The sequence below is a fragment of the Urocitellus parryii genome, unplaced genomic scaffold (assembly GCF_045843805.1).
Source record: "Urocitellus parryii isolate mUroPar1 unplaced genomic scaffold, mUroPar1.hap1 Scaffold_87, whole genome shotgun sequence".
Taxonomy (NCBI): Eukaryota; Metazoa; Chordata; class Mammalia; order Rodentia; family Sciuridae; genus Urocitellus; species Urocitellus parryii.
This window is the reverse complement of record NW_027554208.1, coordinates 1,027,525-1,046,035: the sequence shown is the minus strand read 5'-3', so window position 1 is coordinate 1,046,035 and position 18,511 is coordinate 1,027,525. Positions and strand designations below refer to the sequence as shown.

The 18,511-nt window shown below is 38.4% G+C and overlaps 1 protein-coding gene across 1 annotated transcript in view; it reads right to left on the bottom strand.

The window, feature by feature from the left end:
- LOC144253040 (lysosomal cholesterol signaling protein-like) overlaps positions 1-18,020 on the bottom strand; it is a 48,343-nt gene extending 30,323 nt beyond the window's left edge. The window contains exons 1-2 of the mRNA XM_077794994.1: positions 17,959-18,020; positions 6,850-7,346 (exon numbers count right to left, since the gene is read on the bottom strand). Of these exons, the coding sequence (XP_077651120.1) occupies positions 6,850-7,315 (466 nt within the window). The 5' untranslated portion in view covers positions 7,316-7,346; positions 17,959-18,020. The remainder of the gene's footprint in view (positions 1-6,849; positions 7,347-17,958) is intronic.
- Between the last annotated feature and the right edge of the window lie 491 nt (positions 18,021-18,511).

The following is an 18,511-nucleotide window of genomic DNA, read 5'->3' as shown; positions in this document are numbered from 1 at the left end:
GAAGATGACAGCAAGCAGGACAGTAAAGTCTTCAATGAATGAGGGGAGATGGCTAGAATGAAGTCAGAAGATGAAAGCAATGAGGATGAACAGACTGGACAGATAGCATGAACTTCAAAATAGTTGTCAACAACAGAGTAGGGAGCAATGGATTAGCAGTGGTTCACAGCAGCTAGCCAGGTGAGGATGCCAGTCTCACCTACCTCTGGCTCAGGTGGTATGTAGGCTATGGGGTAATGAGTATCCTCCATTTGAGAGGGAATGAAAGGCAATGAATACTGAAAACCTGTGAAGACACTAAGCAAGTAGGGACAGAAAGTTGGATCTAACAAACGTTTGTGAGAGTAATGAAGTGGAGTTACATAAATGTACGTTTGATAAATACACATTCAACTATACCTTCTTGGGAAAACAAAATCTTTTTTTCTCATATAGCATGTTCTCAAGTACAAACTAATTATTTCACCTTTTGTTCATTAAAGAACAATAAGGCTCAAGAAAAAGTCTGGCTATGTTAGAGTTATAGGAAATAGAATAAGACAAAGTATGTGTGCTGTGTATTATAGGTAATTTTAAGGAATTTTCCCAAGGGTTTGAGTATCCAGGTGACTTTAGAATCTGATACTATATAAGATGTGTTTCCTTGGAGGGAGTTAAGTGGATTGGATCTGACTTCTAACAGTTTCCTGGAGGAGTTAAGGGTTGGTGGCCTGGTCTGGGATTATTAGGGCAATTTAGAGTCATGGAATAAATAACTTGGTCTGTGGGCACATTTTTGGCAGTAGGTCCCAAATAGAAAAACTGATACAGAATTGAAATTGAAAAAGATAAAACGTGGACAGCCAGTCGCCAAGGAGAGACTCAATCTTGTGGAAAAATGTAAAGATTAGGTTTCTCTGTTTATATTAAGATAAAGTGACACAGGCAGGAAAACATAGTTGTTTACTTACTCGGGATACATAAGTTCAGTTAATATCATGTGCATGACCCGTTAAAGTTATGTAACTAGATTATATAACCTTTAGAAGTTCACCTTGCTCTCATTAGCCAAAATCTTCTTTGTATAAAATTCACCCCCACCCCGCATTTTTCAGCAAAGAACATAGGAAGTTCTATTATATCTCCAAAATGAAGAAGTTAAAAGATATTTGATTATACAAAGTTTCATAATTTTCACTGAATTCTAAATTATGCTAGCTTTATAACTCTTAGTGGTTTTCTTTCATGATTCATAAGGTTCATTTTACTTCTAATTAAACATTCTATCGCTAAGAGAAAGATACCTGCTCACCACTCAGTTTTTAACTTGAGTGGATATTTTGGAAATGTCTTGTTTTAAATCTGAGTATAAGAATTTTCCCTAAGCAGGCACACTACAATGCAAAGGTGTTTCCTCTAACAACTTACAGTTGTATGATCTACTCAAAGCCACTTATATTAATGACCTTTTTCTGAAATTTACTTTCCTGGTACATTAGTAGTCCTCATCACATAATAGATTCTGATTGTTTTAGGAGCTCAATGCAACTTTGAGCAACCAGTTTTATTACCTAAGGCTGCCCAATCATCAAACAGTGTTTTTGCTTTCCTCAGGTTCAGTAACCTGAGGTCAACAAGAAGGGTGAGTATGTGGTAGGATGAGATATTCTGAAAGAAAAGAGAGACTATATTCACATGACTTTTATTTCAGAAGAATATTATTATGATTGTTCTTTATTGTTAGTTATTATAGTTAATCTCTTACTGTGCCTAATTTATAAATTTAATTTTCTTTTAGGTAGGTATGTGTGTATAGGATTAAAACATTGGTACCCTCAGTTTCAGGCATCCACTAGGGGTCCTGGAACATATTCCTGGCAGATTAGAGGAACCACCGTGTTTACTTTCTTCTTTGGCAGGATCTTCTTTATTTTCTCTGCTTGATTCTTACTACTGTTACTAGTTAGAAGTCTCAAAATTAGACTACCTAATGTATTACTAAAATACATTATTTTGGATTTTTTCAATTACTCCCTTCATCAATTTTATTTACTGTTAACAAATCATAACTGTCAAAAGTCAACATTATCCCACGGTTCTCACTGTCCACAAGAAGAACTATAGGGTTGGGATTGTGGCTCAGCGGTAGAGAACTTGCCTAGTACAGACGGGACCCGGGTTTGATCCTCAGCACCACATAAAAAATAAAGGCATTGTGTCCATCTACACCTAAAAAATAAATGTTAAAAAAACAACAACTATAAAGCCTTTTTTTTGTGGTGCTGGGGATTGAACCCAGGGCCTTGTGCATGCGAGGCAAGCACTCTACCAACTGAGCCATATGTGTAATATGAAATGAATTGTATTCTGCCACCATGTATAACAAATTAGAATAAATAATTAAAGAACAAAACAAAACAAAACAAAAAAAACCTCTTTTGACATAAACAGCCCAGTTGCCACAACTGAATTTGGAATTCACCTACCTCAGCCTCCTTAGTCACTGGGGTTACATACAACTGCACCCAGCACCCTCTTTTTCCTTTCTTAGTCCTGAGTCTTGGCTGCTATTTAAAGCCACTCTCTCATGCTACTTCTTCCACCAAGTCTTCAGTTTACATCAATAATCTCTCCACTGGAATGCTATGGTATTTTGTTCCATATTAGTACCACCTTGGCAAATTCTAAGTTCCTTAAAGGCATCATTTTATGACCCACAGTCCCCAGCACAGTGCTGAACAAATCTGAAAATACTTGCTGAATGGGATTAACTTCCCATCAATGAATGCTAAAGTTTTCAGACTAGCAAAAATGTATTTTGTAACACACAATAATTTTTTATCTAATCAACATCAATTAATCCATTTCTTTTTAGATCAGTTTTTCATGTTTTTTGCTTTTGTGTGTGTTGGGAGGAGTTCTGCAGATTGAACCCAGGGGCATTCTACCACTGACCTACATTCCCCAGCCTGTTTTTGAGAGAGGGTCTCATTAAGTTATTGAGGCTAGCCTCAACTTGCAAACCTCCTTAGACTCACACGTAACTGGTGTTATGAACATGTGCCAATGTGCCCAGCTGTTTTTGCTTTTAGAAAATCTATTTTTTAATTGACAAATAAAAATTAAACATAATTATTTGTACATGTTGTTTGTATACATTGGGGAATGGCTAAATGGAGCTAATCACATACTTATCATTTTTGTTATAAAAACACTTATAATCTACTCTTAGCAATTTTAAAAAATATAAGACATTAACTGTAATCACCATGTTTTACAATGCATCTCTTGAACTTATTCCTCCAAACTGAAATCCTATAAGTATTTTTTAACACTATGAATATTTACAAGCTAGTTACAATTGGGGTTTTTAAGCTCAGCTGAACAAGTGTTCAAAGGCAAAAGAAGTATAGTCTAGTGGGGGAGCAAAAATTGTAATTAGATGCTTATTAAATTACTAGAAGAATAGGGTTCAACATGGGAATTTTAGTCTATGTCAGCCATTCACTTGCATAATTATTTAACATTATATCTTTATCTATAAATTGGCATTGCTTTTCTGTTATCAATCTGAAGATGGTTTCTAAATCTGAAAAGAAATTACATATGAACATGGAAACCTACAGTAACTAAAATTAGATTTATAATCATTATATCAACTATTAAGTTCTAATTAATTAATGCTTATAAATAAGGCTCGTGGAGGGAGGGAGGAATCCCATTATGAGGACTTATTATATAGCTTTGAAGAACTAAGAGATAAAATTAGCCACCTACTGTGGCTCCTATTTTGATTCCTGCAGGGTTTCAATCTCTAGCAAATAACACAAAGACTCTGACAAGATCATTCTATTATATAATGGCATATAGTTAAATGCTTCATTTCCTTTCTGTTTACAGCTCAAGCACTAGGGCATAATTATGATTAGTCAGGGTACTTATGCTATCAGCATTGTTTGAAGAATAAATTATAGGACTTAACTATGCCCTATTAGTATCTTTTAATGACAGAGGCAGGGAACCATTCTGATTTGCTGAAATCAACATTTCACCTTGGTAGATTCTTGGTTTCTTCTACACTTGGATTTTTAAAGTACTTTTGAAAATAATTGTTATAAACAACAGTGGGCTTTTTAAAAAGTCTGTCATAATGCACTATTCTGTCACTTGAGTAAAAAAGAAAAATCACTTTAATGTAATTTTATAGACCATTATAAATGTCATGGTATTCAAAAAAGCAAATGTGACTACCCTTTTTCTTTATTCATTAACTTATCTGCCTTTTCCTTGCTAGCATTTTTCAAGTCACCTATAAATTGGACAGATATGGAATAAATGTCTTAAAAAGGACATCTTTTTAGAACTCCCAATTGATGCTCCTCTGTGAACAAGAGAGTGGGAATTCTTGGGAGAGGCTACAGAACAAACAGAAAGGTCTTCTCTCTGGAGAGGCTTCTCTGTTCACCCTGTACAAGGCCAAAAGGCAGATGGACACAGGCAGAAATAATAAACAACCTCACCCAGGAGCAGATATATGTCTATATAGTTCAGTATCACATTTTCCAATCTGAAGGCATATGAGAAAGTTGTCTATGTTATTGGGTTTTAGTAAAATTATAGACTACAACCTAATGTTACAAGAGTTCTTATTATTTGGGAGTAAAAAAAAATAAAATAAAATACAAAAATTGCAACCCAAAATTGGCATACACATCAAAGAAATTTGGGCAAGCACATGCCCAACATGATTATTACAAGATTCACTAAAACAACATGGGACACAAGAAGAGCAGGATGAGAATGGCTGGTTATATTCTTTATTTAGATATTCTGCCTTGATAAAAAATTTGATTAATTCATCTAATAGATCTTTTTTTCATTACTGCTCATTTCATGGAAAATTTAGGAATACTATAGGGACAAAGAATTTTGATTCTTTCTGAAAATAATGTATAACAAGGGCTGGTTGGGTGTTCTGAGATAAACTTGGCATGTTATATAACTATGTGGCATAAGAGAATGCCCAGGACTTAGAATCAGAAAACTTAGGTTTGGATCTCAGTCACCTGTTAGCTGTGTGACCTGGAATAAAACAATCTCTGTAAGCTTATCTCCTTATTTGAAAATGAGGATAATAGTATCTGCCCTATTCAAATGAGATAAGTGTAAGAAAGTACTCTGTAAACTACAAAGTTACAAATGTTAGTTTTGTTTAGTTATGGGTTTACTAATCTATGAGATTATATGAAACTAATATACTTCTAATTGATGTCAAAGTAAGATAAGCAATATTTATTAAATATATAAACCATGGTACTGAGCCACTTCTGAATTTCTTATATCATAAATATATTGACTAATCTGTTATTAGTTCTAAGGAAATGGTCAAACACATTAACTCCTCGATCTTCTATTTCCAAAAATCTTTTCCTTTAAAATTCAATAACCTTAAAGGAACACCTATTTAGTTTGTTACTATTTATAGCTCAGTTACCTAAGATTCTAGTTTTCCATCTACTAAGGCTCCTGCTTTACTCATGATTTGATTTCTTTGGTATTTTTAAATTTTGGGTAAGTGAGATGGAGAAAGGTCAAAGGTGGAAAAAGGTATGAAGTATAGTTCACTAGAGTCTCTTTGGTACCAGTGGTGAAATAAATTGGGGGTGGGAAGAGAGGATGAAATGAATAGATAAGAAACTTAAAAGTTAATGGTAGAGGGGCTGGGATCATGGCTCAGCGGTAGAGCGCTTGCCTAACATGGGTGGGACCCAGGTTCGATCCTCAGCACTACATAAAAATAAAGGTATTGTGTCCATCTACACCCATAAAAATAAATTTTTTTAAAAAAGCTAATGGTAGATTTCAGTTGTATACTTTAAAATTCCAATCACATTTCTGCTCAGAAGATGTCATCAAATAAACCTTAACTGACCACCTTGTCTCAAATGGCATCTTCTCATTCCTGTGCCTCTACACTACTTATTTGTTTACAGGGGTATTCTTAGCAGCAGGCACAGTCACTGGTATATAACAGTGCTTTACGAGTGAATGAATGACTATATCCATACAAGTCATGTCTGCACATTGCGATTCATGATCAAAATACACATAACTTTAATTTTAAAATATAAAAAAGAAGCTAGTAGGTGTACTTTTTCTTGGTGACCGAGTGTTCTGAAAAATAGAGTACGTTTCCTTCCAAGATACCCCAACATCTCAATTTGGTTTATTTATTGTTTTTCAGGAAAACATACACATATAGAAACATAAAATTAGGCTGCTTAAAGAGATGGAAAGATAAAAATACCCTTACCATTTCTGTTCTTAAATAATAATTTAACTTCAATGAAAATACTCTGAAATTTTGAAAAAAATAAAAGCTTCAAAACAATTTTTAAAGTAAAACCAAACATATATATATAGTAAGAAAAATAAAGAAGGGAAAAATATCACTCTTAATGAGCATAAATTTCTAATGCTAATACTTAGTAACGACTATTTTTATATAAATGTAAGTTTTCTTTACATGATTTAAATCAGAATTTGAGCCCTTCTGGGAAATTATATTTCTTTCATATGTGATTTTTAAGAAGAAATAGAATACTACTAGAAAGAATATTTACAAAGGTTATGAGGATATGACCATTTATTTTAGGTAGGTGTTTAAAGGATCCTTAAACTCCTATGTTGAGGGAAAATTACAATCCATCCTAATTTATGATATACTTAAGATAAAAATATGAAAGATTTCTTAAATTCAAGAATAAGAATCTATTACTAACAAATGTTTAGATTTAAACCTTATATTTGTTACCTCCTTAAACACCTGAATTTTTTAAAAATTGAAAAAAAAAACAACAAAGAACTTACCTATAGGGTATCCCAATGCAAAGTCATTACTTTGTGTAGCAAAAATAGGGAAGAGTCCAGCTTTGCTAAATCGACTATCAGGACTGGCAACCAGTAAGGTTAATACACATACAATGAAAAACACAGAAGCTTTGCCAATTAAGATACTGTATAAGAATGCCCAATCTACATTGGAAAAGTTAAGTACAACCATGTTTTTGAATAATAAAGCCGGAAGTGCAAATCTGGAGACAAAATTTCCCAGTCCTTTAGCCTGTGTTGATGTTATGACATTGGCCCTTCCTGCTATGTAGCCACAAAGGACTATGCCAAAGCATTCTAGTAAGGCTGGAAAAAGCCTTGTTATTGACATTGAAGGTGAATCATTAGTGGAATTGAATCCATGTGTTACTGTGGTAGATGAAGTCTCAGATACATTGATGGCAATGGTTGAGTTCTCTGTAGGCAAATTAGAAAAGGAATCCATTTTCTCTCACTCTCCAACTCTGGTCAGATCTCTGAAAAGAAAAGAAAATTCAGTGTAACAATATGAAGAATTCTAGGTGAAAGGAAATACTGCAAATTTAGAATTATTTACTTATTAAACGGTTAAATAATTATACATACTTCCTTCAACGATCACCAAGGAAAAATACAATGGAAATAAAGTGGAGGTGGGGAGGATACTAACATTAACATTTTTAGTCTCTAAGGTAGATCAGCTCAAACATTTGTATTGCTACTCTACATTCCTATCCAACATATGTTAAATAAGATGCACAAATATTACAGCTGCAGTGATGCCCTGAGGCTCTTCTCTCCAGTGATCCACAACTGAGGTATCTAGTATTTAAGAGATGGGATCCACAGAGTCTCTGTTGTTGTCCACTTGCATCCAGATTCTCTGGAAATTTCAGAAATTATCAGGGGATGACCAAGGAGTCATTCTGAGTCCCTTCCAGAGTGTGATCATAATTGAGTATAAGGAAAAAGAATACAGTATAGCATCACTTATCAACTTTGAACCAATAATTTTAACTTTTCTATGCCTCACTTAATCTGTGAAATGGCAATAACAGTCTATACCTCACAAAAACGTGAGCCTATTCAAGTAAAGTCCTTATGATCACATCTGGTGAATTAAACAAAGCTAAATATAACTTTAGATTGAATATGAGAGCATGAAAGACAAAATTATGAAAAAATGATGGCATTCCATCAACCTACACATACTGACTGGCCCAAGAGTTCCTTTGTACCACAGCGACTTTGCACATGCAAAACCACTCTAAAACATTCCCTACCTACCTGTCTACCACTCTGTACATAATTAACACCTACCGATCCTCCTAAACCATATAATTAATTAGCCAAGTCAAGTCTCTTTCAAATGGAATGATTATCCTTACCTTTAACCACTTTTTTCTCATTTTGTAATTATACTATATATTAGAGTGACATAGAACTTATGTCTGTCTCCCTCACCAGACATTAAGTGTAACAGAAGAAAGAACTAAGCATGTCTTTGTTCACTGCTGTGTCCCTAACATCTAGCATAGTATCTGGCACACAAGAAACACTGAAAAAAAAAGTTCTTGTTTAATGAATCCCTAAAACAGTATCTTGTACTTAAATAAGCTCCCTAACCTTTCATGGATCAATGTTCTCTTTCAGGCATTCTCTAGTTTGTGGAATTTTTTTTTTATTGTTGGTCGTTCAAAACATTACATAGTTCTTAATACATCATATTTCACAGTTTGATTCAAGTGGGTAATGAACTCCCAATTTTACCCCGTATACAGATTGCTGTATCACATCAGTTACCCTTCCATTGATTGACATATTGCCTTTCTAATGTCTGATGTATTCTGCTGTCTGTCCTATTCTCTCCTATCCCCCCTCCCCTCCCCTCCCCTCCCCTTTTCTCTCTCTACCCTTTCTACTGTAAATCATTTCTTCCATTTGTATTATCTTGTCTTACCCCTCCTTTCCTCTTATATGTCATTTTGTATAACCCTGAGGATCACCTTCCATTTCCATGCGATTTCCCTTCTCACTTCCTTTCCCTCCCACCTCTCAACCCTGTAAATGTACATCTTCTTCTCAAGCTCTTCGTCCCTACCCTGTCCTTATTTCCTCCCCTTATATCAAAGGAGTCATTTGGTATTTGTTTTTTAAAGATTGACTAGCTTCACTTATCATAATCTGCTCTAATGCCATCCATTTCCCTCCAAATTCTATGATTTTGTCATTTTTTAATGCAGAGTAATACTCCATTGTGTATAAATGCCACATTTTTTTATCCATTCATCTATTGAAGGGCATCTAGGCTGATTCCACAATCTTGCTATCGTGAATTGTGCTGCTATGAACATCGATGTAGCAGTGTCCCTGTAACATGCTCTTATTAGGTCTTTAGGGAACAGACCGAGAAGGGGAATAGCTGGGTCAAATGGTGGTTCCATTCCCAGCTTTCCAAGAAATCTCCATACTGCTTTCCAAATTGGCTGCACCAATTTGCAGTCCCACCTACAATGAACAAGAGTACCCTTTTCCCCGCATCCTCTCCAGCACTTATTGTTGTTTGACTTCCTAATGGCTGCCAATCTTACTGGGGTGAGATGGTATCTTAGGGTGGTTTTGATTTGCATTTCTCTGACTGCTAGCGATGGTGAGCATTTTTTCATGTACTTATTGATTGATTGTATGTCCTCCTCTGAGAAGTGTCTGTTCAGGTCCTTGGCCCATTTATTGACTGGGTTATTTGTTATCTTATTGTCTAATTTTTTGAGTTCTTTGTATATTCTGGTTATTAGGGCTCTATCTGAAGTGTGTGGAGTAAAGATTTGTTCCCAGGATGTAGGCTCCCTGTTTATCTCTCTTATTGTTTCTTTTGCTGAGAAAAAACTTTTTAGTTTGAGTAAGTCCCATTTGTTGATTCTAGTTGTTAACTCTTGCGCTATGGGTGTCCTATTGAGGAATTTGGAGCCCAATCCCACAGAATGAAGATCATAACCAACATTTTTTTCTATCAGATGCCATGTCTCTGATTTAATATCAAGCTCCTTGATCCATTTTGAGTTAACTTTTGTGCATGGCGAGAGATAGGGATTCAGATTCATTTTGGTGCAAATGGATTTCCAGTTTTCCCAACACCATTTGTTGAAGATGCTATCCTTCCTCCATTGCATGCTTTTAGCCCCTTTATCAAATATAAGATAGTTGTAGTTTTGTGGATTGGTTACTGTGTCCTCTATTCTGTACCATTGGTCCACCCGCCTGTTTTGGTACCAGTACCATGCTGTTTTCGTTACTATTGCTCTGTAGTATAGTTTGAAGTCTGGTATCGCTATACCGCCTGATTCACACTTCCTGCTTAGTATTGTTTTTGCTATTCTGGGTCTTTTATTATTCCATATGAATTTCATGATTCTTTTATCTATTTCTACAAGAAATGCAGCTGGGATTTTGATTGGCATTGCATTGAACTTATAGAGAACTTTTGGTAATATCGCCATTTTGATGATGTTGGATCTGCCTATCCATGAGCAGGGTATATTTTTCCATCTTCTAAGGTCTTCTTCTATATCTTTCTTTAGGGTTCTGTAATTTTCATTGTATAAATCTTTCACCTCTTTTGTTAGGTTGATTCCCAAGTATTTTATTTTTTGGGGGGATATTGTGAATGGAGTAGTTGTCCTCATTTCCGTTTCAGAGGATTTGTCGCTGATATACAGGAATGCCTTTGATTTATGCGTGTTGATCTTATATCCTGCCACTTTGCTGAATTCATTTATTAGCTCTAATAGCTTCTCTGTAGACCCTTTTGGGTCTGCTAGGTATAGAATCATATCATCTGCAAATAGTGATAATTTAAGTTCTTCTTTTCCAATTTTTATCCCTTTAATTTCTTTCGTCTGTCTAATTGCTCTGGCCAGTGTTTCGAGGACTATGTTGAACAGAAGTGGCGAGAGAGGGCATCCCTGTCTTGTACCAGATCTTAGAGGGAATGCCTTCAATTTTTCTCCATTCAGAATGATGCTGGCCTGTGGCTTATCATATATTGCTTTTACAATGTTGAGGTATGATCCTGTTATCCCTAATTTTTCTAGAGTTTTGAACATAAAGGGATGCTGTACTTTGTCGAATGCTTTTTCTGCATCTATCGAGACTATCATATGGTTCTTATTTTTAAGTCTATTGATGTGGTGAATAACATTTATTGATTTCCGTATATTGAACCAGCCTTGCATCCCAGGGATGAATCCTACTTGATCATGGTGTATAATTTTTTTGATATGTATTTGAATCCGATTCGCCAGAATTTTATTAAGGATTTTTGCGTCAAGGTTCATTAGAGATATTGGTCTGTAGTTTTCTTTCTTTGAAGTGTCTTTGTCTGGTTTCGGAATCAGGGTGATGTTGGCCTCGTAGAATGAATTTGGAAGTTCTCCCTCTTTTTCTATTTCCTGAAATAGCTTGAAAAGTATTGGTGTTAGTTCCTCTTTAAAGGTTTTGTAAAACTCTGCTGTATACCCATCCAGTCCTGGGCTTTTCTTAGTTGGTAGTCTTTTGATGGTTTCTTCTATTTCTTCTATTGTTATTGGTCTGTTTAGGTTGTCTATATCCTCCTGGTTCAATCTGGGCAGATCGTAAGACTTAAGGAATTTATCTATGCCTTCACTATCTTCTATTTTATTGGAGTATAAGGCTTCAAAATAGTCTCTGATTATCTTCTGTATTTCTGAAGTGTCTGTTGTGATATTGCCTTTTTCATCCCGTATGCTAGTAATCTGGGTTCTCTCTCTTCTTCTCTTCGTTAGCATGGCTAAGGGTCTGTCAATTTTATTTATTTTTTCAAAGAACCAGCTTTTAGTTTTGTCAATTTTTTCAATTGTTTCTTTTGTTTCAATTTCATTAATTTCAGCTCTGATTTTGATTATTTCTTGCCTTCTACTTCTTTTGCTGTTGTTTTGCTCCTCTTTTTCTAGGATTTTGAGATGAAGTATGAGATCATTTATTTGTTGGTTTTTTCTTTTTTGAGGAATGAACTCCAACCAATGAATTTTCCTCTTAGGACTGCTTTCAATGTGTCCCATAGATTCCGATATGTTGTGTCCGTGTTTTCATTTAACTCTAGGAATTTTTTAATTTCCTCCTTGATGTCTTCAATAACCCATAGGTCACTCAGCAACCTGTTGTTCATTCTCCAAGTGATGCTTGATTTTTCCTTTCTTCTTTTATCATTGATTTTCAGTTTCATTCCATTATGATCAGATAAGATGCATGGTATTATCTCTACCCCTTTATATTGTCTAAGAGTTGCCCTGTGACATAATATATGGTCTATTTTTGAGAAGGTTCCATGTGCTGCTGAAAAAAAAGTGTAACTACTTGATGTTGGGTGGTATAGTCTATATATGTCAATTAAGTCTAGGTTGTTAATTGTGTTGTTGAGTTCTATAGTTTCCTTGTTTAACTTTTGTTTGGAAGATCTGTCCAGTGGTGAGAGAGGTGTGTTGAAGTCTCCCATGATGATTGTATGGTGGTCTATTAGACTCTTGAACTTGAGAAGAGTTTGCTTGATGAACACCGCTGCACCATTATTTGGGGCGTATATATTTATGATTGTTATGTCTTGTTGGTTTATGGTTCCCTTGAACAGTATGAAGTGTCCTTCTTTATCCCTTTTGATTAGCTTTGGCTTGAAATCTATTTTATTAGATATGAGTATGGACATGCCTGCTTGTTTCCGCTGTCCATATGAGTGGTATGATTTTTCCCAACCTTTCACCTTCAGTCTATGGATATCTTTTCCTATCAGATGCGTCTCCTATAGACAGCATATTGTTGGGTCTTGTTTTGTGATCCATTCTACTAGCCTGTGTCTCTTAATTGGTGAGTTTAAGCCATTGACATTTAGGGTTATTATTGAGATATGGTTTGTACTTCTATCCATATTTGTTTGTTGATGTTACTAAACCTGATTTGTTATCCTCTTTGACTACTTTTCCCCCTTTACTGTCCTACCTCCCATTGTTGGTTTTCAATGTTATTTTCCATTTCCTCTTCCTGCAATGTTTTGCCAAGGATTTTTTGAAGAGATGGTTTTCTAGCTGCGAATTCTTTTAACTTTTGTTTATCGTGGAAGGTTTTAATTTCATCTTCTAACCTGAAGCTTAATTTTGCCGGATACACGATTCTTGGTTGGAACCCATTTTCTTTCAGTGTTTGAAATATGTTATTCCAGGATCTTCTAGCTTTCAGAGTCTGTGTTGAGAGATCAGCTGTTATCCTAATTGGTTTACCCCTAAATGTAATCTGCTTCCTTTCCCTTGTAGCTTTTAAAATTCTTTCCTTATTCTGTATGTTGGACATCTTCACTATAATGTGTCTAGGTGTGGATCTCTTATGGTTTTGTACATTCGGCATCCTGTAGGCTTCTAGGAATTGGGATTCTGTCTCATTCTTCAAGTCTGGGAAGTTTTCTCGTATTATTTCATTGAATAGGCTGTGTATTCCTCTGGTATGGAGCTCTGTGCCTTCCTGTATCCCAATGACTCTTAAATTTGGTCTTTTGATATTGTCCCATATTTCTTGGATGTTCTGTTCATGGTTTCTTAGCAGACTTGCTGAGCTGTCTATGTTCTTTTCCAGTTGAAATACTTTGTCTTCATTGTCTGATGTTCTCTCTTCTAAGTGATCTACTCTGCTGGTAGTATTCTCAATTGAGTTTTTAAGTTGGTTTATTTTTTCCTGCATTTCTAGTATTTCTATTTGTTTATTTTTTATTTCCTCTATCTCCCTGTGAAGTTGATCTTTTACTTCCTGGATTTGTTTGTCAATATGATCTTTCATTGACTGATTTTGCTGTCTCATGTCTTCCTTGAGACTCCAGATCATCTGAAGCATATATATCCTGAACTCTTTATCTGACATTCCATCTGTTGCAGCTATTACCTCTTCTAAAGTTGAGTTGACCTGCATTGCTTGTGGTCCCTTCTTTCCTTGTCTTTTCATACTGCTGGCGTTTCTTTCTGCTTGGTGCAACTGATGTGTTTTTGAAATTTACCCCCTATTTATTTACGTTGCTCTTGTATAGTTGGGAAGCCTCCCTTGCTGGGCTGGTAGTAGCTGTGCTCCTCCTCTAATTATGGTGGTCTGTCTACCTCGCTGATCGGTCGCAGGTCTGCCCCCCCCCCACGGGCCCGGGAGGCGGCTTTACTTTACCCCCACTCCAATTGTGGTAACGTAACTACCACACCCTGGGGTCGTTTGTCCAGATCTGGATGTGGGTGGCGACTCTGGTGGGTCCCTACTCCAATTGGTGTGACGCATCTACCACGCTGGCAGACCTCTAGGCCGGTGGGTCGTAGTTCTGCACAGCCCCCACTCCCAATGGGGGGTATCTGACTACCTCTCCAGCGATTCGCTGAGCCCCCTCCGGACTCGGGCGGCAACCCTGCTGCGCCCCCACTCCGACCAGTGTGACGCGACTGCCTGGGTGTTACGTGTCCACCACGCTGGCAAGCTACCTGGCCTGACTTGCCATTGGGCGGCAGGTCTGCCTGCCTGCACTACTTGCTCAGATGGCAGGTCTGCACAGCCCCTACTCCAAATGAGGTTACTTGACTACCGCGCCGCGAAGTCGCTGGTCCTATTCTAGGCGTGGGCAGCAACTCTCTTCAGCCCCAGCTGCGTTTGGGGTGTCATGATACCACGCCGGCGGGTCACTTGTTCTACTCTGGGCACAGGTGGAAGTTCCACTCTGCCCCCACCGCTCCCAGCAGGACCCTGATTGAGAAGCAGTCACCGCCGGTTCCCTAGCCTTGGGCCAACGCAGCTTAGGTAGCCGGAACCCCGCCTCTCTGATCCCGATACACTCTCCGCTGGGAGCTGGCTCCAGCGAGCGACCCGCGCGGGTTCCCCAGCCCCAGGCCAAAACTGTTCCGGGAGTCAGAACTCAGTCGGCCCAAGCTCAGCGCACACTCCACTTGGAGCTGGCCTCCGCAGGCCGACCCCGCAGTTTCCTCAGACCTGGGCTCGGTTAGTCCCGGAAACCAGCCTCTAGCTGCTCAGTGCCTGGCGCACGCCTTGCCTGGCACGAGCCCCTAGTAGTATTCTCCACAAGATCCCCAGTCCCGAGCCTGAGCAAGAACTCTGTCTGCTAGATGCAGGCAAATACCAGCCTTATGTCACCTGTTCCGTGGTTGAATGGGCTGCGATCAGTAGAACATGGAGTTGATTACATCATCTCTCCGAAATGGCGGCTGCTGTCCTCCTTTGTGGTCTGACCACCGGTATCTGGAACCAAGCTGGACCGCTTCTCTCCTCTGTCTCAAAGCCGGAACTCAGCACTAGGGGCTGCCAATGTACCACTGGCGGTGGCCCCCGGAATCCGTATCGCTGCTCCGCCGCTCCGGCCCCCTGCCGCCACGGACTTCAGCCGCGGGGCGAACGCCTGTCAGGCTATGCGGCCCTCCGTGCGGAGAAATAGAGCTCTCACAGCCGAACTTCACCCGGTGGAAATCTGTCAACTAGATTCTGGAGCACCTCAATTTCACTTGAAATTCCCAGCAAGATATCCTTTAGCCGTTTCACATCGACTTTCTCCCGATTAGTTACGCAGCTCACTGCGGTGATGCCTTCCCTTCGCCGCCATCTTGAGTCCCCCCCTGGAATTTTTTTCTGAATAATAAAATATTCTAATTTTTTTTCACTATAGCAACAGGCCCTAGAACACAAAATGTGCTCTAAAATGTTCTAAAGATGTTCATAAAATGTTAAAGAACACAAATATGTTGTAAAACATTATGAAGATGTTCCAAAAATGCTCAACAAAGAACAAATTCTGTATGTTAATATGACAAAAAATTATCAGACTCTCCTCTTGCTGCCAGGGACACAATGAAGAAGAGGTTTGGATGACTCAAGTTAAAGAGCTTTTATTAGTAATTTTATTAGTAATTTGAAGTTAATTGATAATTATTGCCAATTTCTAAGTAATTATTCTGGGTTTACCATCTAAAGTGGCCTTATATAAGGCAGAAAGTAAAACGGCTCATGCTTCCTGAAATTTATAATACCCTGCATGGTTAAGTTATCAAATATCCTTAGCACATTAAAAGACTCACATGGCAGGCCAGAGATCACCAGGTGATATATGGGGATGTGTTAAGAGAGTTTTCTCTATCCTATCCTTGTATAAACCAAACCACTTTAAAATCTTACATTCAATCTGGATTAGGACAGGTATTTTTCTACCAGGATTAGACAGGAGTGGTTCAATATAAACAAACCTGACAACACTCACGTACTTGAAGTTTACCAAATGAGCATCAAATTATATCCTGGGAAAGTTATTCATTGGTACAAATACCCATACTTGAAGCAGCTGGTAAACAAAGATGTTAAACATTTGGAGCCATTAAGAAACGTGGACTTGGAAAGGCAGTTGTAAAGAAGGTGATAAACTATTCCAGTCTTCTGATGTTTTTCAAAAGTTCTCTTTGTTTGGAGCATTAATAAGTCATACTGCTCCACAACCTCTTATTTGGACCACAAAAACATCAATGTAGTCCAATATTTTTTGAAAACAATTGTAACTAACAGTAGTTCAGTGAAAAGAATCTAACAGATTCTGGACCATAACAATTACCAACACCTTGGGTCAGTGACTCTACCTCCCAGAATTTCAGTTTCCTCAACTGTAAAATGACAGTAAAAACCCTCTCAGAGGGATATTGGGTAGATGGGCTATTTTATGCACAGCTTATCACAAAGTAGGCCTTTAAGAAATGGTAGCAATTGCTATTAGAAGCTATAGTCCTAATAAGAATGGTAACAAAGTTAATAAAATGTATTCCTGGTTCTCCAAACATACTAGGTATTAAAGATCCTACAACTAAACTAGAGGATAGCATATGTCATGAAGTTATCAGCTTCTGTTTTATAATCAAATTAAGGGAGGTTGAATTTAATTTAGTTTGATCTTAAATAGCTGCTAACAGTAAAGGGAGCTCTTCATTTTTCTCTCTGATGGTCAAAAAATTGTAGCAATGTCCAGAGTTAACTTTCAATTAATTGAAAATTAAAAGAAAAAACTTTGAAAAGTAACTTCTTCCTTCCTATGAGGTTTCTTTTAATGTTTTCCAGTATTATAAAAGCAACACCTGCTGAGGGAAAAGTCAAAACAATCAAAAGGATTTAAAAGTTTTATCCATCCTAATCTTTTTTTTTTCTTTTAGAGGTGCTAGGGATTGAACCTAGGATTGCTCCACCACTGAGTTACATCCCAGTCCTTTTTATTTCTTATTTTGAGACAGGGTTTCTCTAAATCGCTGGCCTTAAACTTGTAATCTTCCTGCCTCAGCCTGTCGTGTAGCAGGGAGATTACAGGCTTGTGCCACCACTCCTGGCTCATCTTAAATCTATTTTAAACGTGAAGAAAATATGTTTCCAAAAGCATATTTTAAAAATGAACAGAAACCATAGCAAGGGAAGTTTTTAAAAATTACACCCAGTCTTTTCATCTATAAAAATAAGGCTTGTTACAGAACAAACAAGTTGACCTGTCACAGTACAAGACGGTTCACCGGACCAGGTACTGGAGAAATTATGTATACAAACTGCGTCTGGCTCCTTCATATTTGACTTAGAAAACTTCTGCAAACCACATAAATTGCAAATAATTATTAAGTGAAAACGGTGTGTGTTAACATCAAAGATAAAGCTGTAAACTCTTAGGCTATTTCTCAAACACGGACATCCTTTATCCCATGGGAAAAGCCCAATACAGTGAGAAACTACTAAAGAATTCTACAATACGAACAGTCATACCATTCATCCACTCCCACCTACTTGCTGGGGACCAAATATCCTCCCTAGGGAACCCATGGTGTGGAGCGCTGAGCATTTCCATCTTCCTTTATCTTCAGGGACAGACTTTAGCCCTTCCAGATAAGGAGTGCGGAGAGTCCCTAACTAAATACTGTCCAGAGGGCAGTTGCCACCCAACGCCTGGGAAAGCAGTGGAAATGGAAAAGGCAAACGGGTAAGAAAAAGGTGGTCACTCAACTTTGCAGGGCATGGAAGTCACAAGGTCATGGTTAACTAAAATGCTCTAGGTACCTGAGCAGATGCTTTCAGGAGGGCAGATACTGTGGCCACCCGCGGGATAAAAGGAAGAGTCGGAGAATGACAGGGTGGATACACGTGCAGTGAGGAGCTGTCCACACTGGGAATGGTTGTTCTGCCACGGGAGGGAACAAGCCGCCCTTCCTGCGCAAGCCTTCCCAGGTGGTCCCACTCGGGCCAAAGGCAGGCGCTGAGAGGCAGAGGCGAGCAGACGCAGGCAGCTGGCCGCGGGGCCTGATTGCAGAGGGAGGGCCGGGCGCCGTCCACCAGCCCAGCCCCGAAGGGCGGGGGCGGGAGCATCGGGTGCCCGCTAGGCAGAGTCAGGGCTAGGCGGGTCCGCGCCCAGGGGCCCTAGCTCACCTGCTGCGTCTGCAGCCCTGCGGCCGCGAGAAGGGAGTCGGTGCTTGCCGAGGGCCAAGCAGCGAGGAAATCACCGTCATCTCCCGCCCCAAGCCCTCCTCGGCAGAGTGCGGCCGCACGTTTCGAGAAAGTGAGGTGGGGTAAGCCACTGTGGCCGGGTCGGCCCCTCCCGGTGCCGGCTTTTGTC